This window comes from Microcebus murinus, chromosome 3, assembly GCF_040939455.1.
Source record: "Microcebus murinus isolate Inina chromosome 3, M.murinus_Inina_mat1.0, whole genome shotgun sequence".
Lineage (NCBI taxonomy): Eukaryota > Metazoa > Chordata > Mammalia > Primates > Cheirogaleidae > Microcebus > Microcebus murinus.
Window position 1 is genome coordinate 29,863,781 of NC_134106.1, and position 24,024 is coordinate 29,887,804.

The window sequence follows — 24,024 nt, forward strand, 5'->3', positions numbered from 1 at the left end:
GAAAGACTTCACATTAATAACTCAAAAAAAAGGGGGGGGGAAGAAAAGAGGGAGGGAAAACCCATCAATATATGGGACAAAGAGCAGAATAAAACTGTTTCAGTGCTTTGGTAGAGCACAAGTGGCCAAACCTCATGGGACATCAAAAATACTTGGAGGAACATTTTAAATACACAATTCTTGAGCCACAAAAGTGGAGACTCTGATTTAGGAAGATATTGGCAGAGAACAAGAATGTTTCTTTTTTTTTTTGAGATAGCGTCTCACTTTGTTGCCCAGGCTAGAGTGAGTGCCGTGGTGTCAGCCTAGCTCACAGCAACCTCAATCTACTGGGTTCAAGCAATCCTCCTGCCTCAGCCTCCCAAGTAGCTGGGACTACAGGCATGCGCCACCATGCCCAGCTAATTTTTTCTATATATATTAGTTGTCCAATTAATTTCTTTCTATTTATAGTAGAGACGGGGTCTTGCTCTTGCTCAGGCTGGTTTCGAACTCCTGACCTCAAGCAATCCGCCCGCCTCGGCCTACCAGAGTGCTAGAATTACAGGCGAAGAATGTTTCTAAACTGCATTTTTTTTTCTTGATGTACAGCAGGTTTGAGAATCATTAGTTTAGACTTTGACATCATAAAATAATAAACTTATTTTCTAAACATCTAGAGTTTCTAATAGGTTCATTAAGGTGTAATAATATAAACTTATCCTTTAATGTCCTGGTGTTATTTAAATAAACATTGGAAAACATAATCATGGACTCCTGTAAAGTACCTACCAATATGTCCCGGGGTTGATCAAATATTTCAGATACAGGACAATTTCTGCATATGTGAATAAACATACACATGGTGTCTCTCCTAGTGCTTAAACCCAGTAATCTTTTCCAGTTTTTTCCATTTAAAAGTCATATTGCAGGCCGGGCTCAGTGGCTCACGCCTGTAATCCTAGCACTCTGAGAGGCCAAGGTGGGTGGATTGCTCGAGGTCAGGAGTTCAAAACCAGCCTGAGCAAGAGCAAGACCCTGTCTCTACTATAAATAGAAAGAAATTAATTGGCCAACTAATATATATAGAAAAAATTAGCCGGGCATGGTGGCACATGCCTGTAGTCCCAGCTACCCAGGAGGCTGAGGCAGTAGGACTGCTTGAGCCCAAGAGTTTGAGGTTGCTGTGAGCCAGGCTGATGCCACGGCACTCACTCTAGCCTGGGCAACAAAGTGAGACTCTGTCTCAAAAAAAAATAAAATAAATAAATAAATAAATAAATAAATAAAAGTCATATTGCAAAAACTTCGCTTTTCATTATATGTATCACATATTTTAATGAATCAATCTGAAATTTTCTTGGTAACGTGGAATGTTTATGCTTAATTGTTTTAAATGTAACTTACCCACGGGTCACATGAATTTAATGCATTTTTAAATCTGTTCATGCAGCCATTCTGTAATGACTGGACTCCAATTATTTCACTACTAGCAGACCACAGGAAGAGTGCAATTGCTGTTAGCATGGTTACTTCATCAGGTGTAGGCATAGAGTCTTCTGAAAAGAAAAAATGAAAGCAATGGGTGGTTTCTAAAATGTTTTGGAATTTCAATCTCAAACAACTCCTCTGCCCCCAACATGTATAGCAGTGTGTGCCTCAATCTAATATAATCCACAAATAACTGTATGAAGTCAAATATATACAGTTAAATGATTATAAGATATTCTAATTAATTAAATAACTCAGAGGGACTTTCTTAGTGATATCACCTTTCAATTTAGTAAATATGAAAACTTGTAAATTCCACACAACCACAAAAAAAACTTGCACAATTTCCTGAAAACTTTCTTATAATTTTAAGGAATTTCTTGCTATTATAATATGTACAACTTTAACCTAACAAATATTATCATTACCATTTTTCCAACAACTGAAATTATCAACACTTTCTGTGCAAATTTGGGCTGACTTGGCAACAATAAATACCCAATAACTAGTACTTTATTAGGATTATGAACACATAAGATACGTTAACATTATCTCATGATGAGAATACCAGCTTTCCTAAAATAGAATGGGCTAAGAACAACAGTCTAGAAAAAGTCCATTAACTTAACATAAAGGAAAAAAAGTTCAGAAAAAAGAAATTCAAAATTTGAAGGATTTAACCAAGTTATAAAAATCTGAGTTATCAATGTTAAAAACCAGAGAACTCCACACTAGGAATGTTATTCTAGGTAGAATAAGAACAATCTCTAATTCAGTTTGTGATATTACAAGCAATTTTTTTTCCAAAAATTATTATTTTATTTTTCAATTGTGACTTTAAGAAGATTGGACATCCAGGCTGGGTACAGCAGCTCAAACCTATAATCCCAGCACTTTAGGAGGCTGAGGTGGAGAATTGCATGAGGCCAATAGTTTGAGACCATCCTGGGCAACACAGTGAGACACTATCTACCAAAAAAAAAGATTAGATATCCAAATACAATTGTCTAATAAAAAGACCCAGGACCTTTTGGAGAATGGACTGATTCTAGAACAGAAACAGGGAAAATACAAGATGAATCTGCTACATCTCGGTGCCAGAAAGTAAGGAAGTGCTCAAGAAATAATGAGGACATATCAAAGTAACAGTAGTAGAGTCACTGAATTAGAGAAAGAATCATGAATCTGTACTGATAGTAATAAATAAGTATATATAAAAAGAGGGCAAGAGAAAGCTCTTCCTTTTAGTAGAATGCCAGCTAATAAATGTAAAAGGAATAAAAAATATAGATTAGAAAAGTATCATTTGCAACTATAAATGATTCAGGCACAATGGATGCTAAAACCACTAAGTGAAAGTTTGATGGGGAAGAGACAATTGAGATAGTCTTACAATATCTCCCCACAGATTACTTGTTAATTATGAAATGAAAAAATGGCAATTTTATAGAGGAGAAACATGGCAAATGTCATCTTAATAAAGTTATTAAAGTCAAGATTCCCAATAATGGGACAAAGAAACCTTATATGTCTCCATATATGATGTACTGAAAAAGACACATTACTTATATGGTATTCCTGCCAAAAATGCATAAATTGAATCTAATCGGTTTTACTGAGGAAAAAATCAGCCAATTCTAAATTGAGAAACATGCTACATAATAGAGAGCCTGTACTCTTCAAAAACATTAATGTCATGAAAGATAAAGACTGAGGAACTGCCCCAGATTGAAGGAGACTAAAGCAATATAATGACTAAATAAAAACAAAAGAGCTGTATGAAGGTAATTATTAGGACAACTGGTGAAATTTGCATATGAACAATAATAGCATTGTATCAATGTTAAATTGCCCAAATTTGATTATTCTTCTGTGGTTATGTAAGGGAATATCCTAGTCATGAAGTATTCAAGAGTAAAGAGTCATGAAGACTTCAACATATCCTTAAATAGTTTAACAACATTAGTAAAATAATATTAACAATAATGGTATGTAGATTATAGAAAGAGTAAAAACCCATTACGTGGTAAAATGTTAACAACCGGTAAATCTAGGAGAACGGTACACTGGAGTTCACTGTACTATTCTTGCAACTTTTTTTTTTTTTTTAACAGTCTTGTTCTGTTGTGTGGGTTAGAGTGCAGTAGTGTGATCATAGCTCACTGCAACCTCAAAGTCCAGGCTCAAGCAATGCTCCTGCCTCAGCCTCCCAAGTAGCTGGGACTACAGGCATGTGCCACCATACCCAACCAATTTTTCTATTTTTTTGTAGAGGTGGGGTCTCACTATGTTGCTCAGGTTAGTCTTGAACTCCTGGCCTTGAGCAGTCCTCCTACCTCGGCCTCCCAAAGTGCTAGGATTATAGCCATGAGCAACAACACCCATAAAGAAAAAAAGTTGAGAAAAAAGAAATTTAAAATTTGAAGGATTTAACCAAGTTATAAAAACCTGACATAAATGTTAAAAACCGGAGAACTCCACAGTAGGAATGTTATTCTAGGTGGAATAAGAACTATCTCTAATTCAGAGTTTGTGATATTACAAGCAATTTTTTGTCCGAAAATTATTTTATTTTTCAATTGTGACTTTAAGAAGATTGGACATCCAGGCTGGGTGCAGCAGCTCACACCTATAATCCCACCGCACCCAGCCTAATTTCTAGGTTTTGGTTTAAGTTTTTCTGGTCTGGGTTAATCTTTGTATAGTTGCTTATAAACATGATATTTAATAGATATAATGGATATATGATCCAAATGAATATGCTATCATGTAGGTCAGGCGCAGTGGCTCACACCTGTGATCCTAACACTCTCGGAGTCCGAGGCGGGAGGATCACTTGAGCTCAGGAGTTGGAGATCAGCCTGAGCAAGAGCAAGACCCTATCTCTACTAAAAATAGAAAAATTAGCCGGCATGGTGGCACGTGCCTATAATCCCAGCTACTTGGGAGGCTGAGGCAGGAGAATTGCTTGAACCCAGGAGTTTGAAGTTGCTGTGACACCACAGCACTCTAGCCCAGTAACAAAGAGAGACTCTGTCTCAAAAACAAACAAACAAAAAAACTATCATGTATTTTATAATTTTTCTCCTGCTAGTTATATTTTTCCTATATTTTCATTATTATACAATAGATATAATAGGTAATAAATAACCCTGAACATAATTTTTTGATCAGTAAGTTCAAAGAGTATGCAATCTTAAAGGTTCTTTGTACATCCTACAGAATTAATTCCCTGAAAATTTAAACCATTTTAAGGGCCAGGCATGATGGCTCACGCCTATAATCCTAGCACTCTGGGAGGCCAAGGCAGGTGGATGGCTCAAGGTCAGGAGTTGGAGAGCAGCCTGAGCAAGAGTGAGACCCCATTTCTACTAAAAATAGAAAGAAATTAATTAGCCAACTAAAAATATATATTAAAAAAATTAATTTGCTGGGCATGGTGGCACATGCCTATAGTCCCTGCTTCTCAGGAGGCTGAGGCAGGAGGATTGCTTGAGCCTACGAGTTTGAGGTTGCTGTGAGTTAGGCTGACGCCATGGCACTCTAGTCCAGGCAACAGAGTGAGACTCTGTCTCAAAAAAATAAAATAAAATAAAATAAATAAACTACCTTCAACAAACTATGAAAATGTTCTGGTACCAATTCCAGCCATGCACAGTAAAAAAAAAAATCAGTTTTGTAAGTAAAAATTTATATTACTGTTTTTGTTTATATTTCTTTACTTACTAATGTGGCTGATTTTCTTTTATATGCTTGGTTGCCATTTTTATATCCTTTTTCTTACTAACCTGTGATCTTTCTTCTTTCATCTTTTGGGTGTTAAGTGAATTTCTTCTAAGACCTCTTTGTATGTTCATGGTAGCAACACTGACATAAATATTTTTGTCAGTTTTCAGCTCTTTTTTCAGCTACCATTTAATGTAAAATATTTGGATGAGTAGAAGTTAATGTGGATGAGTATAAGTCAACCAACAGGTCAATATTTTTCTCTGCAATATTGTTCACTGACTTACAGTTAGCTAGCCTTTTGCCATTCTGACGTAAAAGATTCACCTATATTTTGTTTTCCAATTTTTTTAATTTTACATTATCATTTTAATTTATCTGGTATTTTTTGTGATTCACGATATAAGAGGAGAGAGCCTAACTGCAATTTATTTCTCAAATAGCTAACTGGCACAAACCATTTAAAGAATAATAATGTGTCTTTATTATGTGTCACAGTCTCATGTTGGTAATTGTCTGTTTCAAAGCAATCTGTTCTCTTTGACTGCCCCATCCACTGATTCTTGGGCCCACTCCACAGTTTTAGATGGTGTGGAAATTTTTTAACAGACGAAATGACAAATCTTTCCTTACTATTCTTGTTTTCAGTTCTTTTACATTTTCTTTACAATAGAAATAAAACTTGAAATAAGAAGTCAGACAGAAGAAAAATGGGGAAAAATGTAAATATTTCTCCCCCAAATTAAACACAAACATGAAAGATGCTTTATGCTCACTAGGAAAATGAAACATGCAGATTAAAACACTAAGATAGTATATTTTACCTATCATATAGCAAAATCTAAAAGTCTGACAATATTGGTGAGGATGTGGGGAAAAAGAAATTATCACACACTGCTAAGGGCAGTGTAAATTCACATAGCTATGGTGGAGGGCAATTTGGCAATATCTGATAATAATTTTATTTTATTAATTTTATGAATGAGAAATATTAAAAATATCCAGTGATGGAGAAATGAATAATAATTGGTAAATACATATGACAGAAAACTGTACAGGAGTTAAAAGAATGAATGAGAGTTTTACGATTCACATTAATGGATCTAAAATAATTTACTGTTGAGTGAGAGAATAAAGGTAGACTGAGATAATATTACTTATATAAATTTTAAAATACAAACAAATACTATACATTGCTCATAGTTATCTTACTCTCTATAATGTATATACATATTAACATATATTTATTAACATAAATGATATATGTTAATATCGAAAACATCCCAATTTATATAGCTATTTTGAGAGTAAAATATATTAATATCAACATTGTGGTTCCATTTGGAAGTATGTTGGGGTAGTGACAGGTATTTCAATTTTCTCTCCTACCTTATTACTTTAATTGTAAAAAACAACTTGAAGCAAACATAAATATATGAACATATGTCAATGCTGCTGGGCATATAGTCTTTTTTTTTTTTTTTTTAAACCTCCTAATACATATGTAAGTACTAAGACAAGGGCATTCAGAGTCAACAATCCAGAAAGGGATATTGAACTTCACACCTGAAGGTTAATACCCCTTCACAATCAGAACACCTCTCTGAGTTGATTCAGTATTATGCAGCGGTTTTCTGACAAGCTTATTCACCTAATGAATTAACTAGGAAACAAATTTCCTAACAGATTAAAAATTCTTAAACTCTGATAGGTTACCTGGTTGAGAATATTCCAGGATGCATGCAAGAGTGCTACGAATTAGAGCTGTCCATTGTTTTTGAGTTTCCTCAGTTTTTGCCATTGAAAGTGTCACGATACTTTTAATCCCTTGAAGAGCTGCACTGACTGGTGGAGGAACCTGATTATCTGCAGACTTTATTGCTGTGTCTTTCAATATTCTTGCAATTAAGAAGAGAATTGTGGGCAGGATTGTCATACATCCTGAAATAAAAACAAATCAGATTACTTCATAATTATTTCAGTTCCCATATTATAGTTGTTTCCACTGCTTATATTTTGTGTGATTGATTGTAGTTTAATATTCTTTCTTTTCCTTGTTTTTATACAAAATGTACTGTATTGCTATTACTATAATTCAATGTTTGAAAATGAAAATAAGAAAGTGCCAGGTTATTTCAAAGAAGACAGAACTGGTATTTTCTTTTTTTTCCAACTAGCCCTGCTTTTATTACTTCCAATATTTCACCTACTTAGTATTTCATGCCCTTCATGATGACAATGAGAAAGAAAGATAGAAAAACAGAAGGAAAACTCTACCAAATACTTGGAGAAGCATCTAAGTAATTCCATGAATCTTACAGCAATTCTAGGATATGTAATCAACCCTCAGTGTACCAAAGTCAACCTAATCAAGCCAGGAAAATAAAAACTATTGGGGTAAAGACAGAAGAAATGAAAGAACCCTAGGATTTTGAGCCGAAAGAACTTTAAGGCCATCAAATTCAACCTTCCACTTAAGGAAGGAGTCCCTTCATCACTCTCACATGCAGCCATTGCAGCATCTGCAAGGCTCCAATAATTCACATACATAAGATAACTCTAAGAGCTGGAAAGGTCTTCCTTGTGTTGAGATGAAAATTTTCCTATATATTTACTGATACTATTTTCACTTTCCAGATAAAACAGAGGTAAAGGCTACATTAACGTCCAATAGTTCTTCAGTATCTGCAGACAGCTATTATCTTTTTTAGCCATAATTTCTTGAAGTGTTCTATACAGTTGGCTGTCACTCTTCTCTGACATTTATGTTTTTCAGTGTCACTCAAGAGTGGCAACCAGATCAGAAAATAAAGTGTTTAGTAATTCCAACTTATGTCTATCTGCTGACATTCAATGTTTTTCTCCAATCTGTAGTTTGACCTCTTGTTTGAAACATATCTAAAAAGAGCACCTTAAGTTTATAATTTTTTGAATCTTTATAGGCTCCTAAAGGTAAATAAAACCTTAAAAAAGACCAATTTCTCATTTTACATTGAGATGTAAGAGGGAAATAAGTTATAACAGTGCTTACAATCAAAGGCAAGCTCATCTTTCTCTACTGTAATACATATTTCCAAATACGGATCAATACTATACCAGCAGGTGAACACAGGGATGGTAAATCAGAGAGTATGGTAACCGTGGCCGCCACCAAACGAGCACTTTCTTCTGACAGTCGAGTTTTAGTGGCTATGTGACTTGGAGAGTCCGACATCTTGGTACTGAGATGTGGCATGTGCCGTACTAAAATGAACATCAACAGCTCCATAGTCGCAAACACAAGCGATTTTCCAGGAATCAGACCACCGCTGTCACCTCCTTCTCCTAATACAGTACAGGACTCTTTTTCCATGTCATCTTCATCTTAGGTAAAAGATAATTTGGTGAAATCTCCAGCAAAAAAGTAACAAATAGTATATAAAACAATATAACAAGTATATGTAAGATTATTTCAAAAGGATTTACAAGTCTAGCTGATGTCACACATGTCTTTCTCAGTATAATTCTCTGCCTTCCTAAAATTCTGTGCACTGACCTTTCCTTAAAAGTATATAGAAAATCCTTATTAGGTTTTTTTTTATTAGGTATCTATTTCATAATAGAAATAAAACAAATGCTAGGATGAACCAGATGAAACTGATACTTTTGAAGGTGAAAAACAGTCAAATAGCAACAATTTCATTTGGTCTTTCTTTTTTTTTTTCTTTTTGAGACAGAGTCTCACTCTTTTGCCCAGGTTACAGTGCCATGGCATCAACCTAGCTCACTGCAATCTCGAACTCCTGGGCTGAAGTGATCCTCCTGCCTTAGCCTCCTGAGGAGCTGGGACTACAGGCGCACACCAGCACACCTGTCTAATTTTTTCTATTTTAAGTAGAGACGAGGTCTCACTCTCGCTCAGGCTGGTCTCGAACACCTGACCTCAAATGATCCTCCCACCTTGGCCTCCCAGGGTGCTAGGATTACAGGTGTGAGCCACCACACCCAGCCTCATCTGGCCTTTACTAATGAAAATAAAGTCAATTTCAATCTTCTAAAAGTATGATTAATGTTTTTATTAAAAACTTAATAAATATTTTAAAAATTAGATACACATAAAATTTACTTTGAGTTAGTATAATTTCTAGTGCTTACTTAGAGTGTTTCTTTTTTCTTGCAAATAATCCTGAGCAGCCCTTACTATCTGTTGTACAACTCCAGTAACCAACAGCTGGACAGATGGTGGATTCCAGGTCAACAGGAGGCGGTGCAAAACACTCAGCAACTCAACACCAATCAACTATTATAAATAAATACAAATAAATTTAATTATTTTAATTTCAAATGATAAATTTGTATTAAAATGAGAAAATACACATGCAAAAATATAGAAATCTGGCAGTTAAAATTAATATGTAGGACTATGTAACAAATAAGAAAATTATAACAATCTTGAAAAATGGTCACATTTTACCCCAATGTATTTTCAAGCAACAAAGGACTTTATTATTTACATATTTAATCAAGTATTATATTGGATAATGATCATTCTCATATTGGAAAGAAATACTCAGGCTAAACCGTATTGCCAGGGTCCAGTGCCACTACAATTCATAATAGGCAACCTAAGCTGAACACCAAGAGTTTTGTACTAGACATTGTAGATTTCTAGTGAGTATCTTTCCTATTCACCTCAGCAACTATTATAAACTTTCACCACCTACTTTAAGCTTCTTACCATATTCTACATCAAATCCAGTCAATGAGCCTAGGTCAAATTTCAAAGAGGGGAAAACACTCAACTACAACCAAAGCCATCTTTACCTCTTCCCTTAAGATCAAGCTTCCAGCCTCTTGTCTGAGGCTGGTTAATCTTTCTTCATGGGCTCCCTATCCCATCCTATTTGACTTCCCAGGGATTCTTCAAGGACCTCAACCATATCTCATATGTCTTCAGCCTCTCTCTCTAGCTAGGCTACTCTCCTCAGTATAAGGAAAATGCTCAAAAGTCTTTCTTTCCTATCTAATATCTCCCCTATTTCTCCCAAAAGCCTCTGAGACACTTTTATCTACCCCTGTGTCCTCTATCTGTCCTGCTCCTTCCTTTCCTAGCCTAGATACTTCCATTTCCGTTAGCCTCTCATTCACTCTTTGATCTTCTACAATCTGGCTTCTACCTAGAAAAATCCTGTGTGTGTGTGTGGGGGGGGAGTTGGGGGGGGTGGTAGTGGTCACCCATAACCTCCTGCAGACTCTTTTTCTGTCCTTATTTATTGGATTCTGTTTCTTTTGACACTGCTGCCTACCCTTCTTGAAACTCTTTCCTCCCTTCTCATTGGTAACTCTGATCTCTTTTGGTTCTTCTACATATCTAGCAGTCTCCACTGCTGATTTATTTTGCTCTTCTCAATCCTTAAATGCTATTTATCCCCAAGGTTCCAACCTTGGTCCTCTTTTCTTTCTCCTTTATTCAGTTTCCTTCCTACTGCACTAATTATTTCTCTGGAATTATGAAAATAGCCTCATAACTGGCCTCCCTGCCTCCCTTCTCATGTCTTACAAAACAACCTCTATAAGATTGATAGAGTTATCCTTCTGAAATATAAGGTTAACCATATCATTCCTCTATTTAAACTTTGTTTTTTTTGTTTTGTTTTGTTTTTTTTGAGACAGAGTCTCACTTTGTTGCCCATGCTAGAGTGAGTGCCATGGCATCAGCCTAGTTCACAGCAATCTCAAACTCCTAGGCTCAGACAATCCTCCTGCCTCAGCCTCTCGAGTAGCTGGGACTACAAGCATGTGCCACCATGCCCGGCTAATTTTTCTATATATTTTTAGTTGGCCAATTAATTTCTTTCTATTTATAGTACAGACGGGGGTCTCGCTCTTGCTCAGGCTGGTTTCGAACTCCTGACCTCAAGCAATCCACCCGCCTCGGCCTCCCAGAGTGCTAGGATTACAGGCGTGAGCCACAACACCCGGCCTAAACCTTTTTTTTTTTTTTTTTTTTTTTTTTTTGAGACAAGGTCTTGCTGTGTTGCCCTATCTGGAGTGCAGTGGCATCATCATAGCTTACTGCAACCTCAAACTCCTGGGCTCAAGTGATCCTCCTGCCTCAGCCTCCCCAGTCGCTGGGACTATAGGCGTGTGCCACTACGCCTAGCTAATTTTTCTATTTTTTATAGAGACAGGGTCTCGCTTTTGCTCAGGCTGGTCTCCAACTCCTAGCTTCAAGCAATCTTCCTGCCTCAGCCTCCCAAAGTGCTGGCATTATAGGTGTGAACTACCTTGCCCAGCCTATTTAAATATTTTTAACTATTTCCTATCACTTTCAAGATAGTATTCAAACTCCTTTGCAAATCGTAAAGAAATCTTCACAATTTGGTCTTTACTCACAGGAGCCACAGTAAATGACTGCAGTGCTCATGAACTTGCCATGCTCTCTCATGCCTCCCAGCCTTTGCATTTGCTGTTCTTTCTGAGAGGAAAACCCATCCCTCTTGTGCTGCCTCACAAATTCCTCTTTCAGGTTTGATTTAACCATTGTCTACCCTGAGAATTCATTCTTTGCTTTCTTATAACGTTGGGTTCCTCCTCTCTGTTCTAATTATACCCCTACATACAGTAACATAGCACTTATCACACTGTACTTATTGCCTAATCCAGGTATGTAAAACCTGGATATCTACAGCCTCAAACCATGTCTGAGATAGAACAGGCACAGAGTGAAACTAGCTGGATGAATGAATACAATATGAGTCAGAGTACTCTGACAATGTTAAAATTAAAGGATTCAATTCAGAAAAAAAAAAATCCATCCTCTTTTGCCATTGAAAAGCAATGTTTACATAAACAAAATATTACTAAATCCAACAAATAGCTATGTGAGACATTATGCTAAAACTCAACTTATTGAGTTCAAATATAGCAGTCCCCCTTCATTCACAGACCAAATCTAACGTGATTTCTGGTTTAGCTGAGGCACAGCTTCACGCTACAAGGCTGGGATACAAAAATCAGTGAATCTCATAACCACACAGCATATGATTTTTTTTGTTGTTGGTTAGCACCATGTGTAAAACTAATTTTGATGAAATAAAATGATATCAACTTTATCTGTTTGTGTTTTATGGAACATTTCCCCAAGTAAAACTAAGTGGTAGTGGTGATGTCTAAAGAGATGGCTCTTATTATAAAAATAAAAGAATTCCTAATTTAAAAATTAAATAGGCCAGGCATGGTGGCTCATGTTTGTAATACCAGCACTTTGGTAGGCTGAGGCAGGAGGATTTCTTGAGCCAGGAGTTCAAGACCAGCCTGGGGAACATAGCAAGACCCCATCTCTACAAAAAAAATTAAAAACTATCCGGGCACAGTTAGTGGTACGTGCCTATAGTCCTAGCTAGTTGGGAAGCTGAGGCAGGAGGATGATTGCCTGAGCCCAGGAGTTCGAGATTACAGTGAGTGATCATTGTGCCACTGCACTCTAGTCTGGGTGACAGAGAGAAACCCTGTCTCTTAAAAAAAAAAAGAGAGAGAGAGAAAATAATGAAAAATCCATGGTAACTTGGTTCTGTAACATGAATAGAGTCCCCTAAATATCATATACAGAAATTAGAAAAAGTAACTCATTAAACTTTAGAGGAGTATGTGAGATGGTACAGAAAAAATTTCATTAAGAGATGAAACTTTATCAAACATTTATTTAATAGCCTAATAAGTTACCTTAGCCCTTTATTAGTAGAATCACTAAGTGACACTGAAGGTATCCTTACATTTTTAGTTTTATTTGACTACTGATGATGAAGTCAAAGAAGGTAGAGTAACTATCTCTAGTCTAGCTCTGTCTCGTCATCCAAGATTCAGTACAGCCTAATTTTGAATACTTATTTTATATTAATTGTTATGTTAATTAATATAATATATATTTATTTTCTATGTGAAAAAATTATTTTAAACATATAATTAATTATTTATTATAGAAAAACACTGTACCTGATCTTCTGCAATATGGATTCGAGCATAAGGAGAATCTAGCAAGGTGTGTAAGGCCTGGAGGCATGCTGTAACATGTTCAATAGGCTCCTCAGGTCTAGGGGAACAAAGAAACTGTATACTCACACCTGAAACGTACAAAATAAAAACATGGGTTTTTCAATATAAAACACTTTATGTTGCTTTAACACCATATTTTCCCCTTATTTTTCTCCTTTTTTTTAATAGATTATCTTAACATACATTCATTCATTCATTCAGTTATTTAGAGATGGGGCCTTGCTATGTCGCTGGGCTCAAGTGATCCTCCTGCCTCAGCCTCTCAAGTAGCTGGGATTAACGGTGCGAGCCACCACATTTGGCTAACATATATTTATTAATGCTTTAAAGTAGGGTTCAAAATGGTTTCCAAGTTAAGCAGTCAAACTCAATATAAGGTTGTAGCTTTGTAATTAGGTTAGTATTCAAATCAGCTATGGGTTGAGAAAGGAATTCCCATGCCATTAGGCTAATTAGGAAGATATTGTTTTTTTATTTCTAGGACTTTTAAAAATAATACATTAAGAATAAATTATGGGCCGGGCCCAGTGGCTTCCGCCTGTAATCCTGACACTCTAGGAGGCCAAGGCGGGTGGATTGCTCGAGGTCAGGAGTTCGAAACCAGCCTGAGCAAGAGCGAGACCCCGTCTCTACTATAAATAGAAAGAAATTAATTGGCTAACTAATATATATAGAAAAAATTAGCCGGGCATGGTGGCACATGCCTGTAGTCCCAGCTACTCAGGAGGCTGAGGCAGGAGGATTGCTTGAGCCCAGGAGTTTGAGGTTGCTGTGAGCCAGGCTGACGCCATGGCATTCACTCTAGCCTGGGCAACAAAGCGAGACTCTGTTTCAAAAAATAAATAAATAAATAAATAAAGGACATTACAAAATTATTTTTCATTAGATGGTTGCCAAATAATTTTTCATAATCAAAGGGTTTCAATGGCAAGCTATAGAGACACAATATATATCACAGGTAACAGTTGCTCTTAATTTGTATAAAGGTAAGGTCACTGTTATGGAAGTTTTTCACATTTTCATTTATGAGATACACTGATGAATTCCATAATTACACCTTATCATCTGTGTTCCTTTTCATCCTCAAAAAATATAAGATCCCTAAAAGCTTCATTAGAATGTATTAATTCTTTTTTTTATTTTTAATTTTTTTCATTTTCTTTAAAATATCTTTACTTATTTTTCTTTTAGAGACCTGAAAATGAGTTTCAAGAATGTATCAATTCTTGGCCGGGCGCGGTGGCTCACGCCTGTAATCCTAGCTCTCTGGGAGGCCGAGGCGGGCGGATTGCTCGAGGTCAGGAGTTCGAAACCAGCCTGAGCAAGAGCGAGACCCCGTCTCTACTATAAATAGAAAGAAACTAATTGGCCAACTAATATATATAGAAAAAATTAGCCGGGCATGGTGGCTCATGCCTGTAGTCCCAGCTACTTGGGAGGCTTAGACAGAAGGATCGCTTGAGCCCAGGAGTTTGAGGTTGCTGTGAGCTAGGCTGACGCCACGGCACTCACTCTAGCCTGGACAACAAAGCGAGACTCTGTCTCAAAAAAAAAAAAAAAAAAAAAAAAAAAAAGAATGTATCAATTCTTAAATGCTAAAAAAAAGTATCCTATAAAACAATTATAAATTAGAATTCATTTAAATTCACTTAAACTTTTTCTTCGTGGGATCATCTGTTAAGTGACAAGTAAAAGGAAAACCTGTCATTGCTCTGTGAGTGAACATGACAGCTAAAACTTTTAAGGAGCAGTTTTTAATAATTTAATTTTTAGATTATCAATTAAGCTAACAATTTATAAGGCAAGGTGAAAATCCTTTTATTTTTCCTTCTCTGAATAATGCTATATCATACAAAACTTTTCCATAGCATTAAAATGAAAGATAAGAATTTTCAGAAGCGATACATCTTGAAATACATTAATATAACACACCTACCTAAAATCAGATGCATTCTGTCTTTGTTAATTTCTGGCAAAGACTTAGCACTACCCGTTGCTCCCGATGCCTGGTTTAAATTGACAGATGCAGAACGTTTTTGTAAGCCAGATACTGCTGCTGCTTCTGTGGACTCGGAACATGTAAATCCTGTGCTATTTAACCAAAGTGCCACGGCATGGAGAATTGGGGCCCAGGAATTACGATAGTGAAGTCTAGCTGTATCAATAGTCTCAGGAGTATAAAATGCTCCACCTATAAAGCAATCAAATTAAGCAGCATTACTAGATTCTATTACAAGTGTTCACTCATTTATGAACAATTAACTTAAAAATACCTATTACATACAAAAGAACAATCGGGCCAAAACGATTCTCTTCTTTACAGAGCCACCAAATATAACCACTTTCCTATAGCTGATGAACTGGGGTACCTGTCACATCCTCACTGATACTAGTTTTCCAGCCTGTCCACTGCTACTGCTGATGCCACTAAGTATCCTTACCTTTTCCCACCCTACTGTCACAAGATTTACCTCTTCACTGTTGCCAGTGGCTCTTAAAACCCTATCACCCTCTCTTTCTACTATAACCATGGAACTCTGTTTCTTTTTTCTTCCTTTTGTTTTTCTCCTATTCTGTTATTCCTTCTCACCTCCTATTTCCACTACCAACACTGAGGACTTCCTCATCTTTCTCCCTGCTGTTATGATGGATTAAGGAAGGAAAAAAGGGGGAAACTCCATTATTGGTACCATTGATACATGGAAAGAGGAATGGGTTGAGTAGGAACTGATAATATAGTTTCTAAATATAAAAAAAAATGTTAAAGATAATGTCTATATTGATTTCAATAGGAAAACTAAAGTACAAACAATTTGCAAAGGACTTTACGAACACAATTCATTGTAGACAAGGAATTTATATAAAAATACATACACTGAATATACAGTAATACAATTCATCATTGTTATGAATAATGACTTGTTATCCATAGTTATTTAGAGTACCCTAGCTCATAGAGCTATTACTATAAAACAGGGCTAATATGTTTGCTTCAGCTAACAAAAAAGCTTTATGTTATATCTTGAATCCACAAATTCAATATGGAGAACATGGTCCAAATGAGACAATGCCACGTTTAAGTCCACAGAAATTTAAGATATTATTATAGTGTTACTGTTGTTTCTAGCCTCTACCAAGTCCATTTTGTTTAACTACTATTTTGAACTCCCTAAGAGCAAAATTCTGAATGCAATACTCACCATCTGGAGGGAGCTGACTAGCAAATTCAGCTGGTAAAGTCAAAAGCGCATAATCTTTTAATGCTGCCAACCACAGGCGGCTGAGTGTCGGCAGTTCAGGTTGTACCAGTGTTATTAAACTATCTGGTGGTAGTTCATCTATGGTACCATAGTCGTCGTCATCATCATCAGTATTTTTAATTGTTCTTTTTGGTTTTGACTCCGCTTCCTTTTTAATATTCATAGCAACCACATATACCTAATAAAGTATTCAGGAGGCAAAAATAACAAAGCATAAGATTACAAGTTAGACATTTTATGTTGTTATAATTATACAGTTGACATCAAAGGTAATTTGGTATAGGTATTACAAAGGATACAACTTCATCATTTCCTGATAACCACAGAAGAATAATTCCACTTGCTTTGGAGGCAATATTTTTAAGAGATAAAAAAATTTTAACTAATACTCTAAAGTGACCAAGTAAAACCTGAAAACAAGGAAGACAACAACTTCCTCACACACCAGTGGATAGCCAGCAGCCTTGAGAGCTGAAGAGAGAGCGAGAGAGAGAGAGAGAGCGAGCGAGCGCGCACGCAATAACGGGCATCACCATCACTTCACTATTTTCTAAGGTGCCTTAGAACTTAAGACTAGAGGTCACATTTATAACTACTAACTAAACCTTACTGGCCCTAATCATCTTTTACAAAATTATTTATTTATTTTCTTTCTTCTATTTGCCCCCCACCCCCCGGGGATGGGGTCGCATTTTGTCACCCAGGCTGGAGCACAGTGGCCTGATCACAGCTCACTACAACCTCAACCTCCTGCCAATCTTCCTGCCTCAGCCTCCTGCATAGCTGGGACAATAGGTGAGCACACCACACCTGGCTAATTTTTCTTATTTTTCTTTTTTTTAGAGACAGGGTTTGCCATGTTGCCCAGGTTTAGTTCAAACTCCTAAGCTTTAGCGATCCTCCCGCCTTAGCCTCCTCAGTTTTTGGGATTTCAGACATGAGCTATCATGCCCAGCTCTGGAAGCATTTTTAAAACTTGATCTGACTATTCCACTCACAGCATATTCCTTCAGTATGCTACTCTGAGTTTTTCTGGTTTCCCTTGTTCTATTTTACAAAGCCCTCCTTTTGTATTTTTTTTTTTTTTTTGCCATAGAGTATGACTTTCTGTTTCTGTCTCCATTTTCCTAGACTTATTAGACATAAGCAGACAGCATTCAAAGAAAAAGCCTGAGGCGGGGAAGTAGCCAGAGAAAAGATTTCCATAAATACCCTTCGAAACCCTTCGTCACATAGTGCTTAAATGATATTTAGCAATCTAATATTTACAACAGATAGCTGGGTCTATATAAAATAATTTGATAGTCACATATATTATCCATATTATTTCTCTCTACTTTGTGAACCAAAAAGTCACATAATAGCAACTTTCCTAAAACATAATTTTAAACATTCTTTGCTGAATCATATTTGTTTTCCTTTGTTTTTGTATGTACATTTAGGCTTTGGCAACTGGCGCATACAAAGCTGAATAAGATATTAATGAGAAAGCAAAAAATAAAGGAATGACAGCAAGAAATACAAAAGCTGCACTACATAAAAATCTTGAGAAAACTCTTTTCCCCTACACAGTGTTATTTCCATAGTACCTAACGAGAAAGTCTAATCATGGTATCTGAATCGGTGCACTGCAAACTTCATGATAGAAGGGACTGTGTCTTATCTCTATTCCTACACTGAGCTGACTTATAGCACAGAGAAGGCATACAGTAGTTGACTAAAATCTAAAATAGGAAATTTGGATCTAATGTGATAAAAAATGTATCATAAGGCCGGGCGCGGTGGCTCACGCCTGTAATCCTAGCACTCTGGGAGGCCGAGGCCGGCGGATTGCTCGAGGTCAGGAGTTCGAAACCAGCCTGAGCAAGAGCGAGACCCCGTCTCTACTATAAATAGAAAGAAACTAATTGGCCAACTAATATATATAGAAAAAATTAACCGGGCATGGTGGCGCATGCCTGTAGTCCCAGCTACTTGGGAGGCAGAGGCAGGAGGATTGCCTGAGCCCAGGAGTTTGAGGTTGCTGTGAGCTAGGCTGACGCCACAGCACTCACTCTAGCCTGGGCAACAAAGCGAGACTCTGTCTCAAAAAAAAAAAAAAAAAAAACCCAAAAAACAATAAAATAAAATAAATCCTAAAAAAAAAAAAATTAAAAAAAATAAAATAAAATAAAAATGTATCATAGTAATATTTTCTAGTTGTTTTAAGCTTGTTTCCCCCTCCCAAAATTTGTTATTACACTGACATTTTAAGAAAATGTCACCAAAAGAACTATAAGTATATTAAACCATCCACTCATCAAATCTTTACTAGGTACCTTTTGCCTTTTGCATTTGTTATTGTTCTAGGACCTGATGTAGGATAGACAAACAATCCATGGGTTTGCTTTCTGCGAACTCACAGATTAATATAATGATAGAGGAGTTAAAAAGTGCTGAGGGAAGGAATTTTTTAAAAATTGTTTTTAATGATTTATATTCCCTACTATACTCCACCCAGTGCCAAGGTAGTGTCTGGCACCTAATGAATACTCGACGGCTTGTGTGATGAATGAATGAATCTCAGGGTGTACTAAGGATAAAGGGATCTTAACCTTGCTCAAGGTCAGGAGTTTAAAACCAACCTGAGCAAGAGCGAGACCCTGTCTCTACTATAAATAGAAAGAAATTAATTGGCCAACTAATATATATAGAAAAAATTAGCCGGGCATGGTGGTGCATGCCTGTAGTCCCAGCTACTCAAGAGGCTGAGGCAGAAGGATTGCTTGAGCCCAGGAGTTTGAGGTTGCTGTGAGTGAGCTAGGCTGACGCCACGGCACTCACTCTAGCCTGGGCAACAAAGTGAGACTCTGTCTCAAAAAAAAAAAAAGAGAGAAAAGTGGCATAGTTTTTAAGGACAAAAGTTCACTTGGTCACAAGCAAAGATGGAAAGGGAGATTAGAGGCAGAAGGAATAACAAGAATAAGAGCATAAAAATAGGAAATTGCATGGCATTTTGAGTAAGCTACAAGTTTTTGGTAGACACTGAACATAGGATAAAAGGTGGAAATAAAGATCTTACTCTGTAGGCAATGGGGAAGGAGGGTGCCACTGCAGGATTTTAAGGTCACATGCATGTATTTTTCCTCAACTTTTAATTTTACTTTAATAATTATGCTATAAAAAGTTTGGAAAATAAGAGTTTAAAAATGACTCATAATCCCAATTTCCAGGTTTTCATAATCTATGCTTATAAGTTGTAATTTTGCTATACATAGAATTCTGTATTTAATTTTACTAATTAACATATCATGAGGTTTTCCCATGTGAATACTAGTCTTTATAACCATTATTCTAATGGCTGTAGTGGATGACCCATAATATATCTAATAATTCCCCTACAGTAGAAATTTTATATTGACTTCTGATTCTTTACTTAGCCTTGGGAATCTTAGATGAGACACAATTTTCAAAGATATAAAATGTTCATTTCTTCACATTATAAATAATGTTATAAGTAAACAATTTTGTAAACTTTTCAATGTTTTGGGTATTTTTCTCTAGAACACAGGACCAGAAATAGAATTACTGGGTCAATGATTTTAAATATTTTTATGACTCTGAATAGGCACACTGTCAAATGCCTTCGAAAAGGATCCTATATTTTACGTTGCTATCTAAAATATATAAGAATATATTTTCTAGACTTATTTTAAAACAAAAGTTTAGGCTTATTTTTCTTACTAGATACTATATCAAAAAAAGAAAAGAAAAATCAGAAGCAAAATGAAAATGAAAACCACCCACAGGATGGGCGAGGTGGCTCACTCCTATATCATATATAACAGATACAATACTGTTAACATTCTAGACATGTTGTATAAACATACAATCTTTTAGGCCGGGCGTGGTGGCTCACGCCTGTAATCCTAGCACTCTGGGAGGCCGAGGCGGGTGGATTGCTCCAGGTCAGAAGTTCAAAACCAGCCTGAGCAAGAGCAAGACCCCGTCTCTACTATAAATAGAAAGAAATTCATTGGCCAACTAACATATATAGAAAAAATTAGCCGGGCATGGTGGCACATGCCTGTAGTCCCAGCTACTCGGGAGGCTGAGGCAGAAGGATTGCTTGAGCCAGGAGTTTGAGGTTGCTATGAGCTAGGCTGATGCCACAGCACTCACTCTAGCCTGGGCAACAAAGCAAGACTTTGTCTCAAAAAAGAATAAAAAAAAAATAAACATACAATCTTTTAAATAATGTGTTTGTGTATAATTTCTAACCCAACTTTTAAATTTTTTATTCTTTTCTTATTTCAGCATATTATGGGGATACAAATGTTTAAATTACATATATTGCCTTTGCCCCACCTAAGGCATGAAACTATAAGAATTCTAGAAGAAAATGTTGGAAAAACTCTTAAAGACATTGGCCTGGGCAAAGAATCTATGAAGCAGACCCCAAAGGCAATCATAGCAACAACAAAAATAAATAAATGGGACCAGATCAAATTAAAAAGCTTCTGCATAGCCAAGAAAACTATCACGAGAGCAAACAACCTACAGAATGGGAGAAAATATTTTGCATGCTACACATCTGATAAAGGGCAGATATCCAGAATCTATTCAGAACTCAGGAAAATCAACAAGAAAAAAATCAACCCTATGAAAAAGTGGGCAAAGGACATGAACAGAAACTTTTCAAAAGAAGACAGACTAATGGCCAAAAAACATGAAAAAATACTCAACATCTCTAATCATCAGGGAAACAAAAATCAAAACCACAATGAGATATCGCTTAACTCCAGGGAGAATGGCCTTTATCAAAAAGTTGCAAAACAGGCCGGGCATGGTGGCTCACGCTTGTAATCCTAGCAATCTGGGAGGCCAAGGCGGGCGGATTGCTCAAGGTCAGGAGTTCAAAACCAGCCTGAGCAAGACCCCGTCTCTACTATAAAAATAGAAAGAAATTAATTGGCCAACTAATATATATATATATATATATATATATATATATATATATATATAGCCAGGCATGGTGGCACGTGCCTGTAGTCCCAGCTACTCGGGAGGCTGAGGCAGGAGGATCGCATGAGCCCAGGAGTTTGAGGTTGCTGTGAGCTAGGCTGACGCCATGGCACTCACTCTAGCCTAGGCAAGAAAGCGAGACTCTGTCTCAAAAAAAAAAAAGTTCCAAAACAATAAATGTTGGCGTGGATGTGGAGAGATAGGAATATTCATACACTGCTGGTGGGACTGCAAACTAGTACAACCTGTGTGGAAAGTAATATGGAGATACCTCAGCGCTAAAAGTAGAACTATAATTTGATCCAGTAACCCAATTTTCTATTCACTTAACATAATACTATCATCTTCCAGGATCAAAAAATACACATAGGTTATTTCCACTGTTTTGTAAATAATAACACCACAATAAATACCCTTGTAGCAGAATCTATGTGTATAGCCTTAAATATTCCTTAGGATAAAATGGTCAACAAATGTGCACATTTTTTTTTTTCCAAGACATAGTCTCACTCTGTTCCCCAGGCTAGAGTGCTGTGGTGTCATCCTAGCTTACAGCAACCTCACACTCCCGGGCTCAAGCAATCCTCCTGCCTCAGCTTCCAGAATAGCTGGGACGACAGGCATGCGCCACCATGCCCAGCTAATTTTTTCTATATATTTTTAGTTGTCCAGCTAATTTCTTTCTATTTTTAGTAAAGACGGGATCTCGCTCATGCTTAGCCTGGTCTCGAACTCCTGACCTCAAACGATCCTCATACCTTGACCTCCCAGAGTGCTAGGATTACAGGCGTGAGCCACCACACCAGGCCAAATGCACATTTTTTGAAAATGTGTTGAAATATATCACCCTTTAGAAAAGTTTTACTGTCATTTAAAAAATGTTAATTTAGCTGGGGAATGTTTTTAATCTCTTTCCCTACATATATTTATTTGCAGCTTTGCTTCCTTTTTGTGAATTATCAATTTATATTCCTTTTTAAAAATCTGCATTTTATTTTAGAGACAGGCTCTCATTCTGTTGCCCAGGCTGGAATGCAGTGGTATAATCATAGCTCACTGCAGCTCAAGGGATCGTCCCACCTAAGCCTCCTGAGTAGCTAAGATTACAGGCGAGTGCCACCTCACCTGGTTAACATTTTAAAAATTTTTTGTAGAGATGGGATCTTTCTATGTTGCCCAGGTTGGTCTCAAACTCCTGGCCTCAAGCATTCCTCCCACCTCAGCTACCCAAAGTACTGGGATTACAGGCATGAGCCACCACACCCAGGCAAAATCTACATTTTGGAATGATTATTCTGAGAATCTGTATAGGATAATAATCTAGAGGAAGAAAAGACTAATAGTAGAAAAAAACAATTAGAATGCAATTGCATAGACCAGGTGACATATGATGAGGACTCAAAGTAAGGCTGTGGGGAAGGAGAGGAGGCATTCATTTAATTTATAGTTATGGAAAAGTATACATGATCTATTGCCATGTTTTTTTAAAAAAGTTACTATGTTGAATAGGATTCCATTTTTATTTTGAAAAAAGATATACACACCTACATATACCTACATACATATACACATTATATAGATATAGAGATTTATATGTACACATATGCATAGTGATATATGTCAAAATATTAATAGTAGTTATCTTTGGATGATAATATTACAGATGAACTTTATTTTAGTTTTTATGTTTTTTCTCTATATTGTGAATTTGTACAATGAGAAGTTTTATCATCAGAACAAAAATCATGTTATTTTGAAAGATACTAATGAAGTAAAATAAATAGGAATTAGTTACTTATTAGATGTAAGATGGGGGAGTTTGATGAAGAAGAGGTAGCTAACACCAATACTCAGATTCTAGTCTGAAGACAGTAGAGAAAATCATTCTTCAGGATTAGGGGGGAAAAAAGAGGGATTAGAAAACCATCTTATTTGGATACACTGAGTGTGCAGTTATCTACAGGTCATCTAAGTGGAGATGTCTACTGAACAACTAGAAACATGGGATTAGAAATTAGAGAGATTTGAGTGGTAAAGATTTAGAGTCTTTAATATATAAGTGAAAGTTTTAGTCTATATTTATGGACAAGGCTGCCCATAAGGTATGAACAGTAAGAAAAAAAACAAGAAAAATATTAACCTTTAAACAGCAGGCAGGCAAAGAGAAGCCAGTGAGACTGAGATGAACAGCGAAAAGGAAACAGGAAAACCAAAAGAGTAGTATCACAGAACTCCAGGAAAGCAAAGAGTTTAGGATACAACATCAAATGCTGTAGAAAGGCCAAGTAAGACAGGAACTGAAAAGTATCCGATGATTTGGATAATTACATTATAAGTGACATGAGTGGGCACAATCTCAGGGGAGTGATGAGAGTAAACCCACAGAGGAGGGAATTGGAAAGTGAGTGAGTGAACAGTTGAGGAAATGAAGATAATGAAACTCCTTCAGTAACCTGAACTGTGAAGAGGAGAGGGAGAAAGCAGCAAGTAGCAGGGGATGCTGAGTCGGGGAGGAACACAGGCAAAGAGA

The 24,024-nt window shown here is 36.6% G+C and overlaps 1 protein-coding gene across 4 annotated transcripts in view; it reads right to left on the minus strand.

Moving 5' to 3' along the window:
- HEATR5B (HEAT repeat containing 5B) overlaps positions 1-24,024 on the minus strand; it is a 100,754-nt gene that overhangs the window by 7,358 nt on the left and 69,372 nt on the right. For 3 of the 4 annotated variants that reach the window (XM_012788431.2, XM_012788430.2, XM_076000667.1), the window contains 7 exons: positions 16,431-16,668; positions 15,167-15,421; positions 13,171-13,298; positions 9,331-9,475; positions 8,293-8,559; positions 6,913-7,137; positions 1,387-1,538 (listed from right to left, as the gene is read on the minus strand). In XM_012788431.2, coding sequence (XP_012643885.2) covers positions 1,387-1,538; positions 6,913-7,137; positions 8,293-8,559; positions 9,331-9,475; positions 13,171-13,298; positions 15,167-15,421; positions 16,431-16,668 — 1,410 coding nt within the window. The remainder of the gene's footprint in view (positions 1-1,386; positions 1,539-6,912; positions 7,138-8,292; positions 8,560-9,330; positions 9,476-13,170; positions 13,299-15,166; positions 15,422-16,430; positions 16,669-24,024) is intronic. The other variant, XM_012788429.2, reaches the window with a different exon arrangement.